This window comes from Peromyscus leucopus, chromosome 7, assembly GCF_004664715.2.
Source record: "Peromyscus leucopus breed LL Stock chromosome 7, UCI_PerLeu_2.1, whole genome shotgun sequence".
Taxonomy (NCBI): domain Eukaryota; kingdom Metazoa; phylum Chordata; class Mammalia; order Rodentia; family Cricetidae; genus Peromyscus; species Peromyscus leucopus.
This window is the reverse complement of record NC_051069.1, coordinates 84,801,770-84,825,634: the sequence shown is the minus strand read 5'-3', so window position 1 is coordinate 84,825,634 and position 23,865 is coordinate 84,801,770. Positions and strand designations below refer to the sequence as shown.

General features: G+C 45.3%; 1 protein-coding gene and 1 long non-coding RNA gene across 2 annotated transcripts in view; one reads left to right on the top strand and one right to left on the bottom strand.

The window, feature by feature from the left end:
• The window catches only part of LOC119088362, a 30,467-nt gene extending 8,081 nt beyond the window's left edge, over positions 1-22,386 (bottom strand). Inside the window, exon 1 of the long non-coding RNA XR_005092029.1 lies at positions 21,661-22,386. This is a non-coding gene — a long non-coding RNA (uncharacterized LOC119088362). The remainder of the gene's footprint in view (positions 1-21,660) is intronic.
• Positions 22,387-22,461: 75 nt separating this feature from the next.
• Positions 22,462-23,865, top strand: part of Atp1b3 (ATPase Na+/K+ transporting subunit beta 3) — a 34,592-nt gene continuing 33,188 nt past the window's right edge. Inside the window, exon 1 of the mRNA XM_028866028.2 lies at positions 22,462-22,845. Coding sequence (XP_028721861.1) covers positions 22,737-22,845 — 109 coding nt within the window. The 5' untranslated portion in view covers positions 22,462-22,736. The remainder of the gene's footprint in view (positions 22,846-23,865) is intronic.

The following is a 23,865-nucleotide window of genomic DNA, read 5'->3' as shown; positions in this document are numbered from 1 at the left end:
GAAGATAGGGCCCCACAACAACAACAATTCCACGTGGACAATAATAATATCACTAAGCTGACAAACATCATCTACAGATCAGCTTTGAACTACAAGGTGCTTAGCAATTTTGAGAGGGCTAGCAGAGATGATCCAGTCTCAAAGACTACTTGAATAAGGACACCTCCGGATCCCTCCAGAGATAAACCCTGAACTTTGGCATTATACACAGACTGGATAATGAAGGATATAGTTACCTTTCCTAGAATTTGACAATTAACCTAAAATTTTTCTTTCAGGATAAAGATAACTTCGCCCATACCCAGCAGGAAGCAATTTTAAGAATACGATGCCCACATTCCCAAAGAAGTGGTGTGGGGCGGGTGGTTTTTTTGGTCCTTTTAATGGGTTTTGGGTCTGGGATAATTTTCATTGTTTAGGGGAATTGGTTACAAGTTATTGTCAAGGGTTAGGAAAAAGGCTAACCAAAGGAGATTAGATTTAAGGTTCTTGTTTTAAAAAAAGAAAAGAAAAAGAAAAAGACAATTACTAGTTTTAAATACTTTACATTGGATTGGATTGCTTTATATTATATACAAATTATATATATTGAAATTGATATTGTTAGAAAATGCTATATGTATATTTCTAATTGTACTTAAACCATTCATTTAACAATGTAATGCAATTTGTTGATCCTTGAATGTTATTATTACCAACTATTAGGATATAAAGAAATGAAAGTTAGTAGTTAAACAGTACAATAGAACTTGTAGTCATATTAGGTATGTTTTCAAGATTGAACAGATATATTTTAGATAGACAGGTCATCTTCAAACCCTTCAGAGATCTACAGAATATGGCATTTAAAATGTTTTAATAACTTAGAAAATTTTTCTTTTTTGTTATGACTATGAGACATGTAGGCTCCTGGCAGTATCAATCTACTTCAGAGAAAATATGGGCATTGAAGAAACTGCATATGGAGTTAACTTTCATTGTGGCAAAAGTTAGCCACTGGACAACAAAGTATCCTCGAATCAACAGGACAAAATGGACAGACAGGACACAATACAAAGGACTACTGATTCTTGCCAAAACAAATGTGTTTTATGGCTTTATCAAAAGGTATCTTCTGAGGCCAGGACAATATGGCACCATCTCTGAAGTGGCCTTCGCAATCCAGAAAAGGCACGGTGCCCTTTTCTTCGAAGGCAGCTGAACAGGCAGTGGGCTGAGGCTTCTGATGTACAATGGAACAGCAACTGAACAGTTATTCTTGAAGAATAATTAAGCTCACGCCTCTCAATAGTAGACTGGCATTTAATAGAGGGATGTGGAGAAGAACGGGATGCTGAGATGAAGCCATATAAACACAGCCAAGAAGAATGGACAGCTAAATTCAAAAACCGTCAACAATTTCCAGAATTTAAAATCCTGAATCATGACATGACACTAGTGGAATTCAGGTGTTTCTGGTACATGGACTGCTCTCACCCAATGTGAGGTTGAACTGTTGACCTTGTGTACGTCCTACTTCACAAATGAGTCTGTCAGATACGATAAACCTATAGGCTGAAGATGATGCCCCAACACTTCGGAAACCTCAGGTGACTGTCCAGGCAGCTGGCTGTTTCTGTCAACTCACAAATTTTTTGGAAGTTGCTTGCATGCACTTCCTTTTTATATTTTTGTTAGCTAATATTATTTCCTTCTTGGGTCTCTGAGGGAGTTGAAGATTAGTTAGTTATAGCTGAAGATTAATTAGGATAGAAAGTGAATCAGGTACATTTTGGACTTACCAAAATAGGATAGATAATGGAATTATTTTCTCTGATTTGTCAAATACAAATGGATTAGACATTGTTTAGGTATTTATTACTTGTATATATTGTATATAGTTATTGTACTTTTGTATATAGTTTTTCTTATGTTAGTTATAACCTTTTTTCTTTTTATTAAAATAGAAAAGGGGAAATATGGTGGTATTTTATTTGTACTGAAATGTGATTTTAATTGTATGTTAATAAATAAAGTTGCCCGGGGGTCAGAGCTATTAGAGCCATAGCAAAAGCTGGGAGTTGGTGGTGCACACCTTGAATCCCAGCACTTGGTAGGCAGAGCTGTGTGTTCAAGGATACAGCCAACATTGGAGACACACACCTTTAATCTCAATACCATAGAAGACCTGGAGGGCTGTCCAACAGACAGTGACGAGGCAGTCATGTGGTTGGTTTTACGACCAATGAGAAGGCAGAACAGAAAGTCTATATAAAGACAAACAGACAGGAAGTAGGTCTCTTTTGGAGAGGTCTCTTGGCTAAAGAGGTTAGCTGCATCAGGCAGGTAAGGCTCTTAGCTCTGATCTCTTGGTTTTCTTCTTTGTATTGGTTCTGTGTTTCTTATTTAATAAGATGGTTGGTTACATCTACACATTGGTGTTTTGCATGCTTGTATATCTGTGTGCCAAGACAGGGTTTCTCTGTGCAGCCCAGGCTGTTCTGGAACTTGCTCTGTAGACCAAGCTGGCCTCGAACTCGAAGAGATCCACCTGCCTCTGCCTTCAGAGTGCTGGGATTAAAGGCATGTGACACTACTGCCCAGCTATGCTTGATTTTTTTAATTTTTAAGGTGGAGCCCTGCCAAGGAAGACACCTAACATCAACTTCTTGCATCCACATGTGTGTGGGCAACCTCCCCCCCCCCATGTCCCACCACTTCCCAAATGAAGATAAAAGATAATGGGGCTCCACTGTGAACTTTATTTCTTTCATGTTTTACTGGTCAAAGCAAGTCACATGTTCAAGTCTAGCATCAGTGAAGTAAGGAAGTCTAATTCTCCCACAGGGAAGGGCAGTAGAATTATCTAGAAATCAATGACAAGCAGAACAAAGCATGCCAAACTTAGACATAACAAATTGTTTATTAGGGAGAAAATTGCAATCTTAAACCCAGATGTTGGAAAGCAAAGAAGAAGAAAAAGTAAATGAACTGGGCTTTTACCTCCAGAAACTAGAAAAGGGATAACAAATAAGAGAAGAGAGGGAAGGGATTAATAAAGTGAAGTAGATAATATCAAATAGAAAACCAGAAACAGTAGACCTAAGTCCTACGTTTTGATAAGATCAGAACATAGAAAGCCTTTGGCAAATGTAAGCCAGAAAGAAAAAAGGCACACTAGCATGCCAAATAAAAACAGGATGCAGAGATGTCAGATTCCTTTAGAGGCTGCATCCCCATTTATTCCAATGAATTTAAAGATTCAGATCACCAGGAAAAATATAAATTACCAAAAAGGATTCAGGAAGCAGAATGGCTGAATTCACCAACAAGAAACAAATAATCCAAGATTTACCTTCAAAAAAGAGAAAAGCCCACGTGGCTGGGGGGTGGGGGTGGTGGCACATGCCTGTAATCCAAGCGGGTGGAGGAAAGAGGGTCAGAAGTTCAAGCTCATCTTTGTTTACAAAGTGAGTTCAAGACCAGCCTGGGCTTCGCCATACTCTCTACACCCCAAATAAAGAATAGAAGAGAAAAAAACATCCACGTGAACCACAGGGTAAGGGTCCCAGGGATATTTAAGGAGGGCCATGGACCCCATCCGTTGGGAAATGTCTCCTGGTGAGAGACTGTCTCATTATCTAATGTCTCATTAGTGAGAGATGGAGAGCTTCCTAAGGGTAGAGGAAGTTGCCATAGGACCAGGAGCTGGTCAGTGAGCTAAGGAATGATCAATAAAACACCTTCTGGGCAGCTCTCAGTGGCATTCTCAGTGAGTTCCTCTCTGTCCTGTCCTCACATAAATTTGCATTTCACAAGTCGGTGCCTTTCATAGTTGGCAGCTTGCCCTCAGGTACCTATTGTCCCAATGAAGGGAGTAAGATTTCTCCATAGCGGCTTTCTCTCCCCATAGACCTGAAGAAGAGCTCTGAGAAGTAGCTGTGCCACAGACTGAATGGAATGCTATCAGACAACTTTCTCCACCACAGAAAATAAACCACGATTCCTGCATTTGGCATTCCTCAAGTTCTCAGGGCATGGGCAGAATGCAGACAGACCCCACTCCCCCTTTTTAGAGGATCTTGCTATGTAGCTCTTGGGTGGCCTTGAACTCACAGAGATCTACCTGCCTCTACCTCCTAAGTGCCAAGTGTAAAGTCATGTACCACCACACCAAGCTTGCAAACAGATTTTCTTTTCTTTTTTGGAGTGGGAGATTTCAAGACAGGGTTTCTCTGTGTAGCCTGGGCTATCCTGGAACTCTGTAGACTAGGCTGGCCTCGAACTCACAGAGATCCACCTGCCTCTGCCTCCCGAGTGCTGGGATTAAAGGCGTGCACCACCACCACCTGGCTTTCTTTTCTTTTTTTAAAACCAGAATACAACATGAATGCCCAGTTTCCAACAGTCATGTTTCCCCTGTGAAGCTTTGTGAGCCCAACCTTGACGGTTATCATTTCTCTGGGTGTTCTAGTCTTCCAATTCCTATCAGAATGTCCCACTAAGCTCTGCTTTTAGCACTTTGGGGCTTTTGTCACCCATGGCTGCAAACTGTTCTACCTCTCCCCCCTACACACCCCAAAAACCAGTTCTGAAGACCTAAGAACCGTGTGATCAGGTCTATTACAGCAGCAGCCCAACTTCTCAGCAACAATAATCTGTATTAGTTATTTGTCGTGTTGCCGGGACAAAATTCCTGATAAGTGCAGCCTGAGGGAGGAAGGCCTTAATTTGGCTCACAGTTTGAGGGTACAGTCTACGGAGGGAAGTCATGGCATCAGGAGTTTGAGGCAGCTGGTCACGCTGTATGCACATGCAGGGAATAGCCAGCCGTGAATGCTAGTGGCTAGCTCACTTTCTCCTTTTTAGTCTGAACAGGTCCCCGGCCCATGCAATGGTGCTTCCCACAGTTAAAGTGGGACTTACCACTTCAGTCCGCTTCATCTAGGTAATCTCTCACAGGCACGCCCACAGTCTTATCTCTTAGGTGAGCTCTTATCAAGTTGGCAATCGATATTAAATATTACATGATATTAAACATCACAAGGACAGACAACAAATGAATAACACAGATGTGATGCTTTCTGCTTACTAAACATTTCAAAATCAAGGGTAAGTGAATACATGCTCCATGCCCCAAGAGAACAGGTTCACATTGGAATGCCTTTGCTGGGGGAGCTGCCAAGTGACTCCAGGCCCAGGAAGTATGGAATGTGAGGTGGTGAATCAGGCAGGGGGTTAGGACAAATCTAGTTAATAAAGCAGAGAAGGCAGCCACCCCCCTGAGGACCTGGGAGGGCAATGTAATTGCTAGGGACTTAGAAACAAACCCGGGGTGAGTCAGAGATGGGGAAATGAGGCAGGCGCTTGCTTGCTAGGAGTCTGGGAGCCAAGGCGAAGACAGAAAAGGATAAAGCAAAATGGGCCATTCTCAGAGCTTTCTGGAGTTAGAGGCCGAAGGAATGAGCCTGGAGGTAGGCAATAAGGCTAGGGAAGGGCCAGGCAAGGTCCCAAGAGAAGCTCATTACCCTAGACACACCAACTGTTTCCTTAGTATTTGAATTTGTTGTCAGAAAAGGCCCACAAGATAATTGCTAAGAAAAGGGGCCAGCTGTGTTGTGCACATCTGTAATCTCAGCATTGACATGTGGAGGCAAAAAGATCTGGAGTTCAAGGTTATCCTTGGCTACATAGTGAGTTTGAGGCCAACCTGGGTTCCATGAGATATGGAGAGAGAAGGGGGAAGAGGATGAGAGAGAGAGAGAGAGAGAGAGAGAGAGAGAGAGAGAGAGAGAGAGAGAGAGAGAGAGAGAGAGAGCGCTGCAGGGAAGGGACTGACGAGAGATGAGCTGCTGTGAGCCCCAAAGGCAAGGGCTGCTGAGCACGGGAAGGTGCAGGAACATCAGATGCAGGAAGACCTTCCAAAGCCAGATTAAGAGCCTCTCATTGGAGATCAGCCCTGTTTGGAACCCGAGAACACAGAAGAAAGTTAATGTTAGTTGGCACTCCGTTCTCAAGAGAGTTCATCCCTGCCAGGCAGTGGTGGTACACGCCTTTAATCCCAGCATCGGGAGGCAGAGCCAGGCAGATCTCTGTGAGTTCGAGGCCAGCCTGGTCTACAGAGCAAGATCCAGGACAGCCACCAAAACTACACTGTCTCAGGGAGAGAGAGAGAGAGAAAGAGAGAGAGAGAGAGAGAGAGAGAGAGAGAGAGAGAGAGAGAGAGAGAGAGAGAGAGTGTGTTCATCCCTAAAGGCCAGAAATATCATAAGTGGTCAGCTCCTGGGAAAGGCCCTGCACACAGCCCAAGGCCAAGTTTGGATCTGGGTTCCCTCTAGGCAGACTTACATTTGTCTTAAAAATAGGCCAGGGGACTAGAGAGAAGGCTCAGAGGTTAAGAGCACTAGCTGTTCTTCCAGAGGACACAGGTTCAATTCCCAGCACTCACATGGCAGTTCCCAACCAGCCCAACTCCAGTTCCATGAAATCTACACTCTCTCCTGACATTGCAGACACTGCACACACCTGGTCCACAGACATACATGCAGGGAAAACACTCAGACACATAAAACAGTAAAAATAATTCAGGCCTGGGCCTGGGGGGATGCTTCAGGCCACAGAGTACTTGTTTTTCAAGCATGAGGACCTGAGTTTGATTCCCTAAAGCCCACATTAAACAGCTAGGTTGATGTGTTAGGGACTTGCCATCCCAGTGTTGGGTCGATGGAGACAGGCAGATCCCTGGCACTCATGGCCCCCAGTCTAGCCCAGTTGGCAAGTACCAGGCCAATGAGAGGCCCTGCCTTACAAACAAGATAGACAACTCATGAGCAATGGCACCTTAGATTGACTTCTGGCTTTCAAACACACTGGACACTATGTGTGTATGTGTGCATGTGTGCAAGCAGGTGCACACTAACATACACACACAAGCAGATACATGCAAACACAAGCATGCACACTTGCAAGTGACAAAATAAATTAGACGTTTCTACTAGGTGGCCATTTTCTCCCTCACCATCACCTAAAGAACATCAGCACAACATCTGCCATAGAGCAGATAGTCCAACCCTGTAGGAATCACGAAGGAGTTTATTCCGCAGCATTTTGCCAGCCTTCTGTGGTCTTTCTCTATTTCCTGCTTCTGTTCTGTTCCTCACTCCCTCTTATTCCTCCCAGCTTCGCTGTAGGTGTGCATTCCCTGAGACCATGACGTTAGAACAAGTACTAAAGCCCGAAATACGAGGCCTAGAGCATCCCACTGCACACCAAGCAAAGGAAATACAAATGGATCCCCTCGGTCCACAGAAATAGTCAGCTCCGACAGACAGAAAGACATTGGGAATGGCAGTCACAGGACTTCCCTCTCTTCATGGATGTGACTTCTTGGGTCTTTCAAAACACTGTGTCTAGCGGACAGGCCCAGTCAGGCGTGGTTCCCTTGTGCTTCCCAGGCCACGGCGTGTTTTCCCAAAGGGAGCCTGAGGAAAGGCCTTAGTCATCCCTTATCGCCTTGCAACTTCCTGCTCTGGCAGCGGCAATGTCCAAAACGTATGAGTAAGTCTCAGGCCTTATTTTATGTAATGCACACAGGAGAGAGATTTAGTTTTCTTTTTTCGAGACAGGGTCAGTCTCACTAATGTAGCTCTGGCTGTCCTGGAACTCAGGATTTGTACTGGATTTGTAGACCAGCTGGCCTCAAACCCAGAGTTCCTCCTGGCTCTGCCTCCCAAGTATAGGGATTAACGAGATGTGCACCACTATGCTTGGCTGAGGTTTAGTTTTCTGATCTAATTCCAAGCAGGGTTCAGTGGATCGTGGGGGCAGGGAGATGGAGACCCTCTAGGTTCAGCTGCTAAATACTGTAACAACTTCATCACTCAATGCAAAGGTAATTTCTTTCTCCAGAGAAGTAGAATGTGCCGGCTCTCCTTGGTGGTTCAAAATATAGCACTGTTTGAACTATCAACGTCAAATTACAATATCATTATTACCTTGCACCTTCATTTCAAGTGCTAGGGACTGAACCCAAGCCTTGCCTAGACTAGATAGGCACTCTACCCTCAAATTACATTTCCAGTCTTAGGGAGAATCTAAGAGGTCTTAAGTTGTAGGGTTAGACTCACAGTGGTTATCAACCTGTGGGTCAAGACCCCCTTGGAGATCAAACAAACCCTTTCATAGAGGTCACCTAAGACCACTGGAAAATACATTATCGAAAATAATACAATTTCTAACAATAGCAAAATTACAGTTACGAAGTAGCAACAAAAATAATTTTATGGTTTGGGATCACCACAACATTAGAAACTGCATTAAAGGGTCGCAGCATTAGGAAGGTTGAGAACCACTGTTTAAAGGAATCTCTTCAGCCTCTAATTCCAATAGTGAATGATACAGTAGGAAGATGTGCATGCCTGGTATGGTATGCAGGTGGCTGATTGGTTGTTTATTTTCTTTTCCTAGAAAGGTGAAAATGTGAGGAACCAGTCTAGAAATCAGGCCATTCTTGGGGAACTGGTCTCCCTAATGCCTTTCCCAATGCTGCCCATATTCTAAAGTCCAGTTCTCGCTGCTTGCTTTTGCATGGGAATGAGTGATCTCAAGGCAGAGACAGGATTGATTACATGTTTCAGGTCAGTGAGTTCAAAGTCAGTGTGAGGTACACAGTGAGACCTTGTCTCCAAACCCCAAGAGAGGGGGTACGGATTCAGTAGTTCAGTGCTTGCCCAACATGTTTGAGACCCTGGGTTTTAGCCTTAGCAAGGGGAGAGGGGGTAACTTCAAGGCCTTGTATATTGTGAGACAAAGAAAAGTTTGCCTAATGAATCAGTAAATACATGAGTGTCTGTGAATTCAAGTGCTAGTGTGTGTGTGTGTGTGTGTGTGTGTGTGTGTGTGTGTGTGTGTGTGTGCTGGGGATCAGGCTAAGATCTTGTGTATGTTAGCCGGGCAGTGGTGGTGCATGCCTTTAATCCCAGCACTCGGGAGGCAGAGGCAGGCGGATCTCTGTGGGTTCGAGGCCAGCCTGGGCTACCAAGTGAGATCCAGGAAAGGCGCAAAGCTACACAGAGAAACCCTGTCTTGAAAAACCAAAAAAAAAAAAAAAAAAAAAAAAAAAAAAAAAAAAAAATCTTGTGTATGTTTTACGTAAGTGTTCTACTATTGAGCAACATTCCCAGGCCCTGAAGGCATTTAAATAGATTATAGAATTTCTCTCCCTTTTCTTCTTAATACTACTTCAAATTTCTGAACCAGTACACACAGGTCAAGAGTAGTGTAATCTTAGGCTTTACCCAATCAGCACACCCCTTTTCTCTGGTTCCATGAATGCTTTAAATGAACACAGGACCTCAGGGCCACCAAGGTCAATGACATGACATGTGGGAGTTTTGAGAGTTTGTCTTTTCTGTGTGAAATCCTGCAGGCCTATACGCTTCTGAAAATAAACCATGAGGTAATGGAACAATCGATGGAAAGCAGGATTCCAGGATGTGTTTAGATCACTTGGGCCCTGAACCAAACCTTTCTTGATGCCAGTAACCTCTGGAATTTCCAGCAGTGCTCACCTGTAAGTTCCCCTTACTGTTCAAGTCAATTTCATTTTCTTTCTTTCTTTCTTTCTTTCTTTCTTTCTTTCTTTCTTTCTTTCTTTCTTTCTTTCTTTCTTTCTTATTTATTTATGGATAAATGGATGCATGGATGTATGTATGGATGTATGGGTTTCCTTTTTATTATTTCATACCTGTTTATCATGTAGTAATGTATTTTGATTATATTCACCCCAAATTATCCTCTCTTGTCCCAACACACTTCATATACGTGTGTGTGTGTGTGTGTGTGTGTGTGTGTGTGTGTGTGTGTGTTCCTAACCCCTGAGCCATTTCTCCAGCCCCTAGGAAACAGCCCCTGTTTACATAAGCACAGGTGAGGTGGCATTTCCCTTTGCCAGTCTAGGGGGAAATCTCCCATGCCCCCAGCAACCATTAACTGTCAATCAGGCAGGGATGGAGCCTCAGGAGTCCCCTCCCCTGTCCATCACAGAGTATTGAAGAGTCCAAATTGTACAGCTTCTGGGAGTTAGGAATGTAAGCAGCCATGTTGTGTTGGGAAGACAGCATTCCACAGCACTCCTCTCTTAACTCTCTTTTGACCTCTCGGGCCCCCCTTCGATGTTCTCTGAATCCCAGAGGAGGTGATGTAGATTTCCCATTTATGGCTAAGCACTCAGCAGTCCCTGATTCTCGGCACTTCGACTGGTTCTGAGTCTCTGCAGTAGCTGTTGTCTACTACAAAAGAAGCTTCTGGGACCAAAACTGAGGGCAGCACTAACCTATGCGAATAGACATTGTGGTGGTTTGAATAAGACATCCCCCTCATCTTGGGCATTTGAATACTTGGTCCCCTGTTAGTGGTGCTGTTTGGGGACACTTAGGAAGTGTGGTCTTATTGGAGGAAGTATGTCATTGGGGATGGGCTCTGAGAATTCAAAGATTCACACCATTCCCAGAGTTTGCTCTCTGTTTCATGCGTGTGGTTCAAGGTGTGAACTCTCAGATCTCAGTTCCAGCTCCAGCCTCCATATCTGATGCCGGCTGTCAGGCTGTCTGCACCTTTAGGGACCACAACTCTCATGGACCATAAGCCCAAATAAATCTTTCTTCTATAAGTTGTCTTGGTTATGGTGTTTTATCAAAGCAATAGAAAATTAATTAATACAAATAGAAATATTTAGAAAGCAGTTTGACAGGCACAACATGTCCAGTTATCAAACCAACATTATAATCTCCCAAGCCACAAGCAACTTAAATTGACTTAATCAGTGAGGGGAATTTCTACCTTGTTTGCATCATCAGAGTTGAATTCCTCCCTGTGAAGCGGGTCACAAGTCCAATCAGAAAGCAGGTGTTTGCCCCATAACAGTGATGCCCCGATTGTACCAGTGTGTACACCGTGCCTGGAAGGTCAGTAGTGGAGTGTGAGGGTCCACAGTTGGATAAGACTATTGATGACTCCCCCCCACACTCCCCTGAGCAGCCTGCGTCGTACCTACCAGGACTATGGAAGCCAGACAGCAAGGAGGAAACCTCCAACTTGATTCTCTATGTTCTGTAACCAACACGTGTGTTGTCTTCAGCAATAGGTTTTTTTTGTTGTTGTTGTCTTTGTTTTTTGAGACAGGGTTTCTCTGTGTAGTTTTGGTGCCTGAACTGGACCTTACTCTGTAGACCAGGCTGGCCTCGAACTCACAGAGATCCGCCTGGCTCTGTCTCCCAAGGGCTGGGATTAAAGGCGTGTGACGATGATGATGATGATGATGATGATGATGATGATGATGATGACGACGACGACGACGACGACGACGACGACGACGACACCACCACCCAGCTCAGCAATAGGTTTTTCACCTAATTCTGGTTGGCAATCAAAATCAATGCTGTCCTGGCCACTGTTCTATTGTTATGAAGGGACACCATGACAATGGCAACTCTTTTTGCTGGTGGTGGTGGTGGCAGTTTTTCAAGACAGGATTTCTCTGTGTAACAGAGCCTTGGTTGTCCTGGAACTCACTCTGTAGACCAGGCTGACCTTGAACTCACAGAGATCTGCCTGCCTCTGCCTCCCAGGTGCTGGGATTTAAGACATGAGGACCATGGCAACTCTTATAAAAGAAAGCATTTAATTGGGGCTTGCTTACATTTTTAGAGGTTTAGTTCATTATCATCAGAGCAGGAAGCATGGCAGCACACAGGCATATATGGTGCTGGAGAAGTTGTAGATGTAACCAACCGTCTTATTAAATAAGAAACACAGAAACAATGTAAAAGAGAAAGCTGAGAGATCAGAGCTCAGAGCTAAAATCTCACCCTCCTGCTGTCCCAGCTTCTCGAAAGAGAGCTATTTCCTGTGTGTACGTCGATTTTCCAGTCATTCTGCCTTCTCATTGGTTGTAAACCCAAACACGTGACAGCTCGTCACTGTCTGAATGTACAGCCCCCTAGGTCTTAAAGGCATATGTCTCCAATGCTGGCTGTATCCCTGAACACACAGAGATCTATGGGATTAAAGGCGTGTGACACCACCGCCACATTCTGTCTATGGCTCTAATAGCTCTGACCCCCGGGGCAACTTTATTTATTAACATACAATCAAAATCACATTTCAGTACAATTAGAATACCACCACAAGAAGTGGCTGAGAGTTCTACATCTGGATTTGCGGGCAGCAGGAAGAAAGAGCCACTGCGCCTGGCTTGGGCTTTTGAAACCTCAAGTCATCCCAGTAATGCACTTTCTCCAACAAGGCCACACCTCCTAATCCTTCTCAAGTAGTGCCACTTCCTGATGAGAAGCCTAAGCGTTCAAATCTGTGAGCCTATTGGAGCCTTTCTCACTCAAACCACCACAAGTGCCAATAGCCTAGGATAGGGGTAGAGGGTCACAGGGAACTCCCTTACAAACAACTCATGGGTAGGTATCCAAAATGGAACTGCAATGTTTAAGAATCTGTGGTTTATGTACTCTATTTCTTGGGAAAGACAAATAACGAACACAACTTTATATGATTTTTAAGAATGTGAAACACAATATGAATTTATGGAGGTTTCCTGGTTTCCAAATCAACATTTAACCCAAAGACAATTTTTTTCCCTTAATATTCTTTGTAAGGTAAAGTTACATATTTACATGCAGGGCATTGGAACACAGTGGATATATATAAAAGTAATCAAGTTATGGTCTTCAGCATGTGATGGCAAAATAATCAGAATAAAGGAACTGGAATACCCACCCACCCACCCCAACACATTATCAAGTCTCTCAGAAAATAATGAGCTGATATTGCCAATGGTGCCGTTTAAAATTTCCCTCATGTTCCCCTTAGCCAGATTGTGACAGACTTCCTGTGTTTAACAGGGCATAGTCACTTCCATGACACAATTACTTTTCACTAAAAACAAAACATCAAACTGATAGGGAGAGATAGCCCTTATACAACAGCACGTCAGCCATTTACTAACAAAATCCAGGGATACGGTCTTGGTAACTAGAAAATTAGATTCCAATTTTGACTTGCTCCAGCTTTGTTCTAGTCCAGCAAACCAGAAGCTGGTGGCTTCTTCGAATAAGAAGGAAGAGTCCTGACCACCTGGAGGCTTCGTTTCACTGGCTAGCTTCCATAGTGCTGGAAGGTTCTACGTACACTACCAGGGGAGAAAAGCCATCAGCAGCCTTACCCAGCTGTGAACCCTGCAAGGTACAAAATGACTGGCCTGGCAAGATATACCCACTGTTGCCATAGTGGCATAAATGTTATTGGAGTAAGCAACCACTTCCTGAATGTGTTTAAAGCCTGCCCCACAAGATGGAACTCATGCTTGGTACCATTAACTGGGCCAAAAGTCTGTGGCTGACTAGGTCATAGACCCTAGGGAAGAATCTCTAAGAATCTCTGCTAAACAATAGTAATAGCATGCCCTATAAGTTCTTATCTTTATTTCTTTATTTTTATGCATAAAGGTGTTTTGCCCACATCTGTCAATGCACCACATGTGTGCAGTGCTCAAGGAGGCCAGAAGATATCAGATCCCCTGTTACTGGAGTTACAGATGGTTGTGAGCTGCCATGTGGGTACTAGGGATTGAACCTGTGTCCTCTAGAAGAGCAGTAAATGCTTTTAACTGCTGAGCCAGCTCTCTTTGTAGCCCCTTATTTTCATTTTTTATGACTGATTTTATTATTTTGTGTGTGTGTGTGTGTGTGTGTGTGTGTGTGTGTGTGTGTGTGCCTGCCTGCCTGCATGAGTTTATGTGCACCATGTGCATGCAGAGGCCAGAGGGCAATGGATCCTGTGGATCTGGAGTGATAGGCAGTTGTAATCTATCTAATGTAGGTACTGGGGACTGAACTCAGGCCTTTGGAAGAGCAGCCAGCACTTTTAATCACTGAGCCATGTGTCCAAGCCCTCTTTGTTTTTTGGTTTGGTTTGGTTTGGCTTTGGGTTTTTGAGACAGGGTTTCTCTGTGTAGCCCTGGCTGTCCTGGAACTCACTCTGTAGCCCAGGCTGGCCTCAAACTCAGAGATCCACCTGCTTCTGCCTCCCGAATGCTGGGATCAAAGGCGTGTGCCACCACGCCTGGCTCCCTCTTTGTATTTTATGTACTATAAAATTTCAAAATCAAGCCAGTGAGTAGCTCAGCAGGCAAAGGCATTACAACCAAACCTGATAATCTGAGTTCAGTCCCTGAGACCCGCGAGGTGGAAGGAGAGAACCGACTCCTGAAAGTTGCCTTCTGACCTCCACGTATGTGCCACGGCATACATGGCTCATGTATACATACATACAAACACATAAATAAACAAAAAATGTAATTTTTAGAAGTTGTAAAGTTACGTATCAGTGCATTTTCATTTCTTTTGCTGAGCGCTTTCAGTCTGAGAACTGCCTGTTCCTTCACCTCAGGAAGTTTTCTTGTTATTTGTCTCTTGCATTTTCTTTTCTTTCCCATTATAATAGCCATCGTACTTGTAAAAAATCAAATTATTAAATGTATATTTTCAGTCGTTTTAGATTTTTGTTTTTAATAAAAACCTCCCCTGCTGCTATGGCCTTGGGCGGATACTCTTCAGGCAGCCCCCTTGATGCCCCACCCTACCTCAATAGCATCGTCTCGACTTCTTAGTTGCCCGTGTGCTGCTACATTAACCTCGTCTCTGGACTTCTGACAAAATTTCCTTTCCTCTGTCTTTTCCCTTTTCCTGTGGGAGTCCACTGAGCTTTCCTTTCAGCCCTTAAGTTTGCTTTTCTTTCTTCCATGTTTGAGATAAGCCCTACATAGCTCTAGCTGGCCTTCAATTTGTGGCTGTCGTTTTTCCTCTGTCTCCTGAGTACCGGGATGGCAGATGTGCATCACTGTGCCCGAACTGATGTTTTTGTATTTGGAACTAGTCTCCTGACCGTGTTGGCCTCGAAAACAACATGTAGTTGAGGATGGCCCTGAACGGCTGATCCTCTGGTTAGGGTTAGGGCTCCTCTGCCTCCCAAGTGTTGAAGCTATAGGTGTGGGACACCTATGTGGTGCTAGGACTCAAACCAGTGACCTCATGCATGTTAGGGTAGCACATTGTAAACTAAACTTTATCCCCAGCCCTGATTTTCTTTTTTAATTTTAGAAAATTTTAACTTCTAGTTGCGCCTTGTAATACAGGCCTGCCATCCCATCCATCTACTTAGGAGGTCGAGGCAGGGGGATTTTAAGTTTAAAGCTAGCCTGAATAAGTGTGTGAGAGTCTGTCTCAGAGTAAAAAGAGGACTAGGGCTTAGCTCGATGCTTGCCTCGCAGTTGCTGAGGTCCCAGCTTCCTTGTTTTGTTTGTTCGTTTTTTGGAGACAGGGTTTCTCTGTGTAGTCTGGCTGATCTAGAACTCACTCTGTAGACCAGGCTGCCCTCGAACTCAGATCCACTTGCCTCTGTCTCCCCAGTGCTGGGATTAAAGGTGTGCACCATCACCATCCCCAAAACAGCTTCTATTTTTAGTACTACTATACACATACACGCACTTTTGGTAGCTGTTAACTACCAATAGCTTCGACTAGTGGTGAGACCTCATGTGCTCCCTTTAAAACAACCAGAAGAACAACAGCATTGGATTTATAGCTCCTTCTGGCTGTTTTTCAGCTAAGTGAATCAGAAAAATACGTATCAGGGAGGTTGCCTATCCTCTGCCCATATTTGGCCCTAGGATTAAATTTAAGACATCATGCATGCTACTGAAGCACTGGTCGTTCTCTGAGTACTGCCAATACTGGGAAATTTCAAAAATACACAAAGCAGACCAAGTTTAGTGGATCCCTTTAATCCATCTATCAGCTTCAGTAAATCAACACCCGTGGTTTACCTCCATTCAGTGCTGCAAAATTTCATAACTGAATTAAGTAAATAACCTCTCACAGTGAGTCAGTCATTTGGATTTATTATGTTATATCTGGTTTGTTCAGTTTTTTTTGAGACAGGTTTTCTCTGTGTAGCTCTGGCTATCCTGGAACTTGCTCTGTAGACCAGGCTGGCCTCAAACTCAGAGATCTGCCTGCCTCTGCTTCCCAAGTGATGGGATTACCACCCAGGTTGTTTTTGTTTTTTAATTATTTATGTGCATTGGTGTTTTGTCTACATGTATGTCTGTGTGAGGGTGTCTGATCCTTTGGAACTGGAGTTAAAGACACTTGTGAGCTGCCATGTGGGTGCTGGGAATTGAACCCAGGTCCTCTGGAAGAGCAGCCAGCGTGCTCTTGTCCCCTGAGTCATCTCTCCAGCCCGTTTGCTTGTTTGTTTGTTTGTTGAGACAGGTCCCGACTGACCTGGACCTTGCTGTGTCCATCAGGCTAGCTTCAAGTCCACAGAGATTCTTCTGCTTTTGCTTCTCAGCTGCTGGGAATTCCAGTATGTGCCACCATACCCGGCCTGTATCATGACCTTTTTCTTTCGAAATGCCAAACACAATTGTTATATAATCTGTTTTATGTTGCCATAAGCAAAGCCTTGAGGCTGGTGTGGTCCCCACAGACCTGGGCGTTTGAAAGCTTGGTCCATAGGGAGTGGTACTGTTAGGAGGTGTGGCCTTGTTGGAGGAAGTGCGTCACTGTGGAGGAGGCTTTGAGGTCTCCTATATGCTCAAGCTGTCCAGTGTGCCTCACAGTTGCTTCAGCTGCCTGTGATCAAGATGTAGAACTCTCAGCTCCTTCTCCAGCACCTTGTCTGTCTGCACACCGCCATGACAATGATGGACTAAATCCCTGAAGCTGCAAGCCAGCCCCAGTTAAATGTTTTCCTTTGTAAGAGTTGCTGTTGCTTGGTGGTGGTGGTGGTGGTAGTAGTAGTAGTGGTGCACACCTTTAATCTCAGCACTCAGGAGGCAGAGGCAGGCAGAACTTTGTGAGTTCAGGGCCAGCCTGGTCTACAGAGTGAGTTCCAGAACAGCTAGGGCTGTTACACAGAGAAACCCTGTCTCAAAAAAATGAAAAAAGAAAGAAGAGAAAAAGAAAAGAGTTGCCATGGTCATGGTGTCTCTTCACAGCAACAGAAACCCTAAGATAGCTGGTTACTTTATAAAGAATTAAGTTTATTTAACTCACAGTTCTGGTGCTCTAGAGCACAGCACTGGCATTTTCTTGGTTCTTGCGATGGTATTCTGGCTGCACTACATGACAAAGGAAAGAACTGGTCCACTTGCCAAGGGGCTCCGTGAATGGGGCAGCCTCCCTCGCCTTCAAGCAAGCTGCTCCTGGAAGAAGTAACTTGGTCGTGTGAAAACTGTGTCAATCCCATAGATAAGCCATATGATTAATTACTTCCTCTGTGCCCAGGCCTCCTCTTCTTCCCTCCTCCTCTTTTGACTGTTTTTTTTTTGGCCAGTGTTGGAGTTTGAACCCGGGGCATCTGTATGTTAAACACTCTCCCATTGAGCTACATCTCCAGATCTGGGCTCTGATTCTTCCTTTAAAATTTTTTTTTTTATTCCTTGAAAATTCCATACATGCATACCATAATAATCATGTTCACTGCCCCCCTTTTTTCCCCTAACTCCTCCCAGATCTACCTCAACCCCCTCACAGCTTCGGGTTTTCTTGCTTCTTGTTTTCTGCTATTTAACTAACCTCCCAAGTCCAATTTCTACTGCCCATAAACTCCACTCCTGTGTGGGACCATTTACTGGAGTGTGGTCGACCTACCGGGGGTCACACCCTTTAAAGGAAACTGACTCTCCCTCCCTGAGAAGCCACCAACTGTCCACAGTCCCTCATCCTCAGCCAGGGGTGGGGTCTTGTGAGCCCCTCTAGGTTGGAATGGTGACTGGATTCCACCATGGCTCCTGTGAGTTTCCAAGTGCAGTGGTTCTGTTGTGTCCAGAAGACACTTTCACTATGACCCTCCTTGACCTCTGGGCTCAGCCCCCAGAGCTAGGCCCCATTTTTTAAATGTTCTACTACCTCAACACCACTATACTAGAAACAGGGTCCTTTGAGAGATACACTCAGAGCACATCCACACCATGGCAACAACTGACAGTATTTACAATCATAACAACCAGGGGTTGGTGATATGGCTCAGAGTCTATGATGTGTGAGGCCCTGGATTCCATTCTCCGAAATATGGTGCAGTGAGTAAAGGTATCATGGCATGTGTACTTGCATACACACACATAAAAGACAAATAAATATAATATTTATTTGTCTTTTATTATTGAGTGGCTGGGGGATTTGTGCCATCATGCACATGCAGGGCTCAGAAGAAAACTTTATGGAATTAATTATCTCCTTTTTTTAAGAGGTCTCACCAGGATTGAACTTAGGTTGGCAGGTTTGTACAGCAAGGCCTTTATCTGCTGAGCCATTTTGCTAACCCTTTAAAATTTTCAGTTTTTTGTTTTTTTGAGAGAGGGTCTACTATGTATCCCTGGCTGTTCTGGAACTCACTATATAACCCAGACTGTCCTGGAACTCAGTATGTATCCCATGTTGCCCTCAAATTTGCAGCAACCGTCCTGTGTGGTAGTCTGAATGAGAATGGCCCCATGTGTTTAAATCTTAGGTCCACAGTTGGTGGAACTGTTTGGGTAGGATGAGGAGGTGTGGTCTTATTGGAGGAGGTGTGTCACTGTTAGCTGTCTTTCTGCCTTGTGTTTGTGAGTCAGATGTAAGCTCTCAGTTACTGCTCCAGCATCATGCCTGCCTGCCTGCCGCCATGCTCCCTTCCACAACAGTTACAGACTCACTCTCTGAAATTGTAAGCCCTAATAAATTCTTTCTTCTATCGATCGTGTTGGTCTGGGTGTTTTTTCACCACGACAGAAAAGTAACTAAGACACTTCCAAACTGTTGGGATTAAGGGTGCAAGCCACCATTCCCTGCTGCTAAGGCAATTTTGTTTTTGGAGTTTTTGAAACAGGGTCTTACAACATAGCTAGGGCTGGCTTTGAACTCACTATGGAGCCCAGGCTGGTCTTGAACTGACCATCTTTTTACCTTCGCCTCCCAAGTGCTGGGACTACATGCTGTGCTTAAGATAATCAACGAATGTGTCTGTTCTGCAATCCGCAAGAGTGTAGAGATGTCATTTGCAAAAGGATTTACTTAAAAGCACCCAGGAATAAAATCAGTCACTCTGCAGAAAGGAGTGTGTGAACATGACTCAAAAACAATGAGATGCCAGCACAGTATTGGTAAGGAAACCTTGTTATTTTTGTTGTTGTGGAGGAAGGGTCTCATGTAGCTTAGATTGACCACAAACTTGCTTTGTGGCCAAGGCTGACCTCTTGAACTCCTCCTGATCCTCCCACCTCCCTTGTGATGAGACTAGAGGCAGATGCCACCAGGCCTGGCTCAGGAAATTTTAATATCCATTCTCTCAGGAACAAAGCTCCCAGCAACTCAGTGCCAACATCATATCCCTTATAAACCCACTTACAAAAGACAAAGTCGTTAGAAGAACCCCAACTCTTTTTTCTATACGTGCTTCTAAAATTCAGGAATGATCCTAAGATTTTCAGTAAATTAAGGGCCGAACAATTCTATCCGCATTCACAGAAAGTAGGAAATGAATTTTGCCACCCAGTAAGTGGCCTACAACTGGGTCTTCCTTTCGATTCCCTCAGCTTGATGACTTTTTGCCAGATTTCTACCTTGAGCAGCAGAAGAGAGATACTCACTTAAATCTAACTGCTGCTATTCATTAGCATTGTGACCATAGTGAATTAGTTTCTCTACACATTGGTTTACTCATTTATAAAATTAGGCAAACACTTTCAGATTTGGGTTTTTGTGAAGATTATGAAATAAATCACACTAACCACTCAGTCCAGGGCAAGGATGTTAGTTATCTACGCATGGTCATTATTTCCTAAGTTTGTCTTCTACAGGTAGGTAGGGCTGTCAGATTCACCAAATACAAATACAAGATACTCAAAGTTGAATACACCTATATTTAAATTTCAGATAGGTAAAACTCAGTGTTTTTCAGGGCAACTATCCCAAGTTATTATTATTATTATTTTAAATTTATTCCAATTATTTATTTATTGTGCGTGTGCTTGAACATCCCACAGCACATGCGCGGTGGCCAGAGGACAACTTGCAGGAGTCAGTTCTCGCCCTCTACCATGTGGGTCCCGGGGATCAAACGCAGGCCCTCAGACTTGACAGCAAGTCCCTTACCCTGCCAAGCCCTGGGCCAAATATCCGAATAAAAATACTTAAACTAGTGCTGGAGAGATGGCTCAGAAGTTCAAAGCACTGGCTGTTCTTCCAGAGAACCTAGGTTTAATTCTCAGCACTTACAGGGCAGCTCACGATGGTCTGTAACATCCAGGGACACGCCCTCTTCTGACCTCCGTGGGCACTGCACACACGTGTTATACAGACATAGTGCAAGCAAAACACCCACACATATAAAAAAGAGGGAAAAAATTAAAAATATTTATAATAAGAAAGTTATGCATCATTTCTGAAATTCAAATTTAATTTGGCATCCTGCATTTTACCTTGGCAAAGCAACTTCTCTTGTAAAATAGAAGGTTACTTACATGGAATATAACTGACTGAATTTGATATTTCATCTGCTCATATTTGGCAGGCTAATATCCCAAGGCAATCAGTGTTTTCTCTTCCAGGTCATGCTCGATTATTACACAGAAGAGAAACAAAGAGTCCCCATATTGCTGGATTAGAGTATGATATTTTTGCCAAATTGAAATCTGTTGGGACTAGCTGCTGTACTGACTAGACTAGGCATGGGGTTTGAAAGTGTTTACTGAATTATATTTGTATTTAAACCCTTATTTAGAAAAATCACAAAGCACTAAGTATAAAAGCCATATTATGGCTACTAAAAACACAGAAACTGAAACTCTCAGGCAGACACTACCATCTTTGAAACACAGTTTCATAATGTTATTTTCCATTTTCTTTGTGTGTATCAGGTAACTATGTAAGTATGCTTGTTATTAGCACACACACACACAAATAAGCAGACAGGTTTTATATCTGATTCCAGATAGACTATGTATCTTTCTTCTTACTAAACTAAAAAGCTTGTAGTTAATTCTCTCAGCACTCTAGCTGTACCCTCGTGTTCAGTTCAGTTTTTGAGGTAAAATTATTTCCAATCCTTAGTCTTTAACATTGCCTATAAGCTAAAGAAATGTACTCTAGGCTCCTTGCATGATATTTTGGTATTTCTAATATCAGCTCCATGCCAAACTCTACAAAATGCTTCTGCAAACCTTCTGATGTCATTAGCTTAAAAAAAAAAATAACTGGAGGGCTGAGGATACAGCTCAGTTGGTAATGTGCTTGTAGTGTACGTATGAGGCAATGGGTTCCATTCTTGCCCCCAAACCCCAATACCCCAAAACAAAACAGTTAAAAACTGGAAATCAGGATGGCAGCACATGCTTGTAAACTCAAGAAGCTGAGGCAGGAGGATACAGAGTGTCAAGTCAGCTGAAGCTACATAGGAAGGCCCTGACACAAGCCAAACCAAACTTGATTTTGGATAGTCATCATAAATCGGGGGGGGGGGTGTTAATGAAGAAAATTATTGCAAACAAAGTGTGTTGCGTTTATTCATTCGTTATTGTTATTTAACAGAGGCAATGCTCCATTTCCTTTCCGGAAAAAAAATTCTCACCTTCTGCTCCAACTCCCATTTTGAGTCTTTAAAAAACCCATCTATGGTGTGAGAGCTCTTTGCTCTTCAGCTCCATCTCCTGTAGAATGCCGCTTGCATCCTCCGCTCCTCCCCGGCGCAGCGGCCACCAGTGGCAAAGAAAACACCAGCAAAGTGGTTCAAGCATCCACACTCCATCAAGTATTGTAGTTAACAACTGGAGTGGCCGGGCAAAAAGATCAGGGCATCTTTCAGTGGACAGGAATCTCAGGAAAACATTTATATTGATTTAACTGATATGCTTAATTGAATCTGGAGAAAACGTATGAGGTGCTCCATTTCGTTAACAATAGCACATTTAGAACAAAACTGCCATGCCCGAGGCCCTGGGTCAGGTGGCCCACAGCAGCCAGTCCACACTGAACGCCACAAATGCAGCCGAAGCCTCGCCGCAGGTGTCTTTTAGCGACGTCACAGAGACCCCGAGGAGAACGCCCAGCGACGGTTTGCAGGAGGCTCCCTAGCCGAGCGAGGACACCCTCCAGGCTTTGACGGCTACACCTCAGGCTGATGGCCCGAGGCCTTTCCAGTGGAGAGCGTGGCAGACTCCGGTGCCCACCGTCCTCAGGCCACCACCCAGCTGGTCCCTGTGCCCTCCAGACTTCCGCCCGCAGCCCCGCGGTGCTAGCTTCCTCGCACCTGGGTGGGGGCCACAGGCGCGGGGAGCCGGGGCGGGGCCTGCTCGGGGGCGGGGCGCTGGCGTCATGGGCGTGGCTGCCGGGGGCGGGGCCACCCGGGCGGCCCCGGGCCTTCGGGCCGCGCCCAGCCGGGCGGGAGGCAGCGGCCGCGGTGCGCGCCAGCGGCGCGGGGATTGGCTGCGGAGGGCGGAGACGTCAGGCTCCCGCGGCCCCAGCGGCCGCCCGCGGCCCGGCGCGGCGCAGTCGGCTCGAGTGGTCTAGTAACGGAGAGTTGTCTGCGGCCCTGCCGTCCTCTGCCGCAGTCGCTGGGCTGCGCCGCCGTCGCCAGGACGCGCCGCCGAGCCCCTCGTCGCCTCCAGCCCCGCGGCCTGCGTCCGCCTCGCCTTCCGCACGCCCACCATGACGAAGACTGAGAAGAAGTCCTTCCATCAGAGCCTGGCCGAGTGGAAGCTGTTCCTCTACAACCCGACCAGCGGAGAGTTCCTGGGGCGCACCGCCAAGAGCTGGGGTGAGCGCGCGGCGGGGCGGGCGGCGCCGCGGACGGCCCCATTCATTGCCCGCGGCCTGGTGGCCCCGCTCCGACGCTAAGGCGGCCGCTTCCCCGGCCCGAGCGGGGCGCACGTGCGGCCGGTTCCCGCCGCGAGCGGCGCCGGAAGCGGGACCCGCCGGCCGGGCCAGGCCTCCTTTGTGGGGAGCGCGCCCTGGAGGCCCGGGCCGCGCCGACTGGGGAAGCCGGACCTGCCCCTCGCCTGCCTGGGGAGAGGAAATTTCCACTGTCCGCTATCTTGTGACTCGGCGACGCTGCCACCCGGACGCCCGGGAGAGTGCGGGCGAGCGCCGGGTGTGAGTGTGTGTGTGTGTGTGTGTGTGTGTGTGTTGCAGGGACGTGTGACGGCGGAGTTAATCACTGGGGCACATTGTCCGCGAAAATGCACTTGAATTCCGACCGAGGAAGGCCGGCTCGGGGAGGGCTTCCTCGTGCTCGGAGGTCACGGCGCTTTCCTGCCTTGCCGATTTTGTTTTGGGGAAAGGCAGTCCTGTCTAAACAGCCTTTCCCCGCGCGCCCGCCCGGAGCCTTCCAAACACTGGAGTGATGGTTGAATGTTAGCAGCTTTTCCCTGCGCGAACTCATTGTTTTAAAAAGAGGTAGTGAATCCATCTTCTGGGTGTCGTACTGCTGCTGCTTTAAGGTGCCCTTTTTGTTCCAAAAAAAAAATGTTAGGGAAGAAGGTGGACAAGCGAGTTCCATGATTACCTTTGTGCTTCAACAATTTTATCTTTTTGAAATCCTTTTAAAGAGTATTTTGTTAGGGGAGCTTGACAGATTTTTTTTTTTTTTTCATTCCGAGCAAGACTAGATTTCTAGAGCTGAGTGAGAACCGTTGGAGCATGGCATTTTTTAAGAGAAGCATAAGGACCTTAAGTGAGCTCTGTGGCTCGGAAAACAGCTTGAAGTGAGTTCCTCCAGGATGGAAGGCGACTTGACGTCCTGTCACCAGCTGAAAGGGGCCCTGGAAGGGTGGTTTTT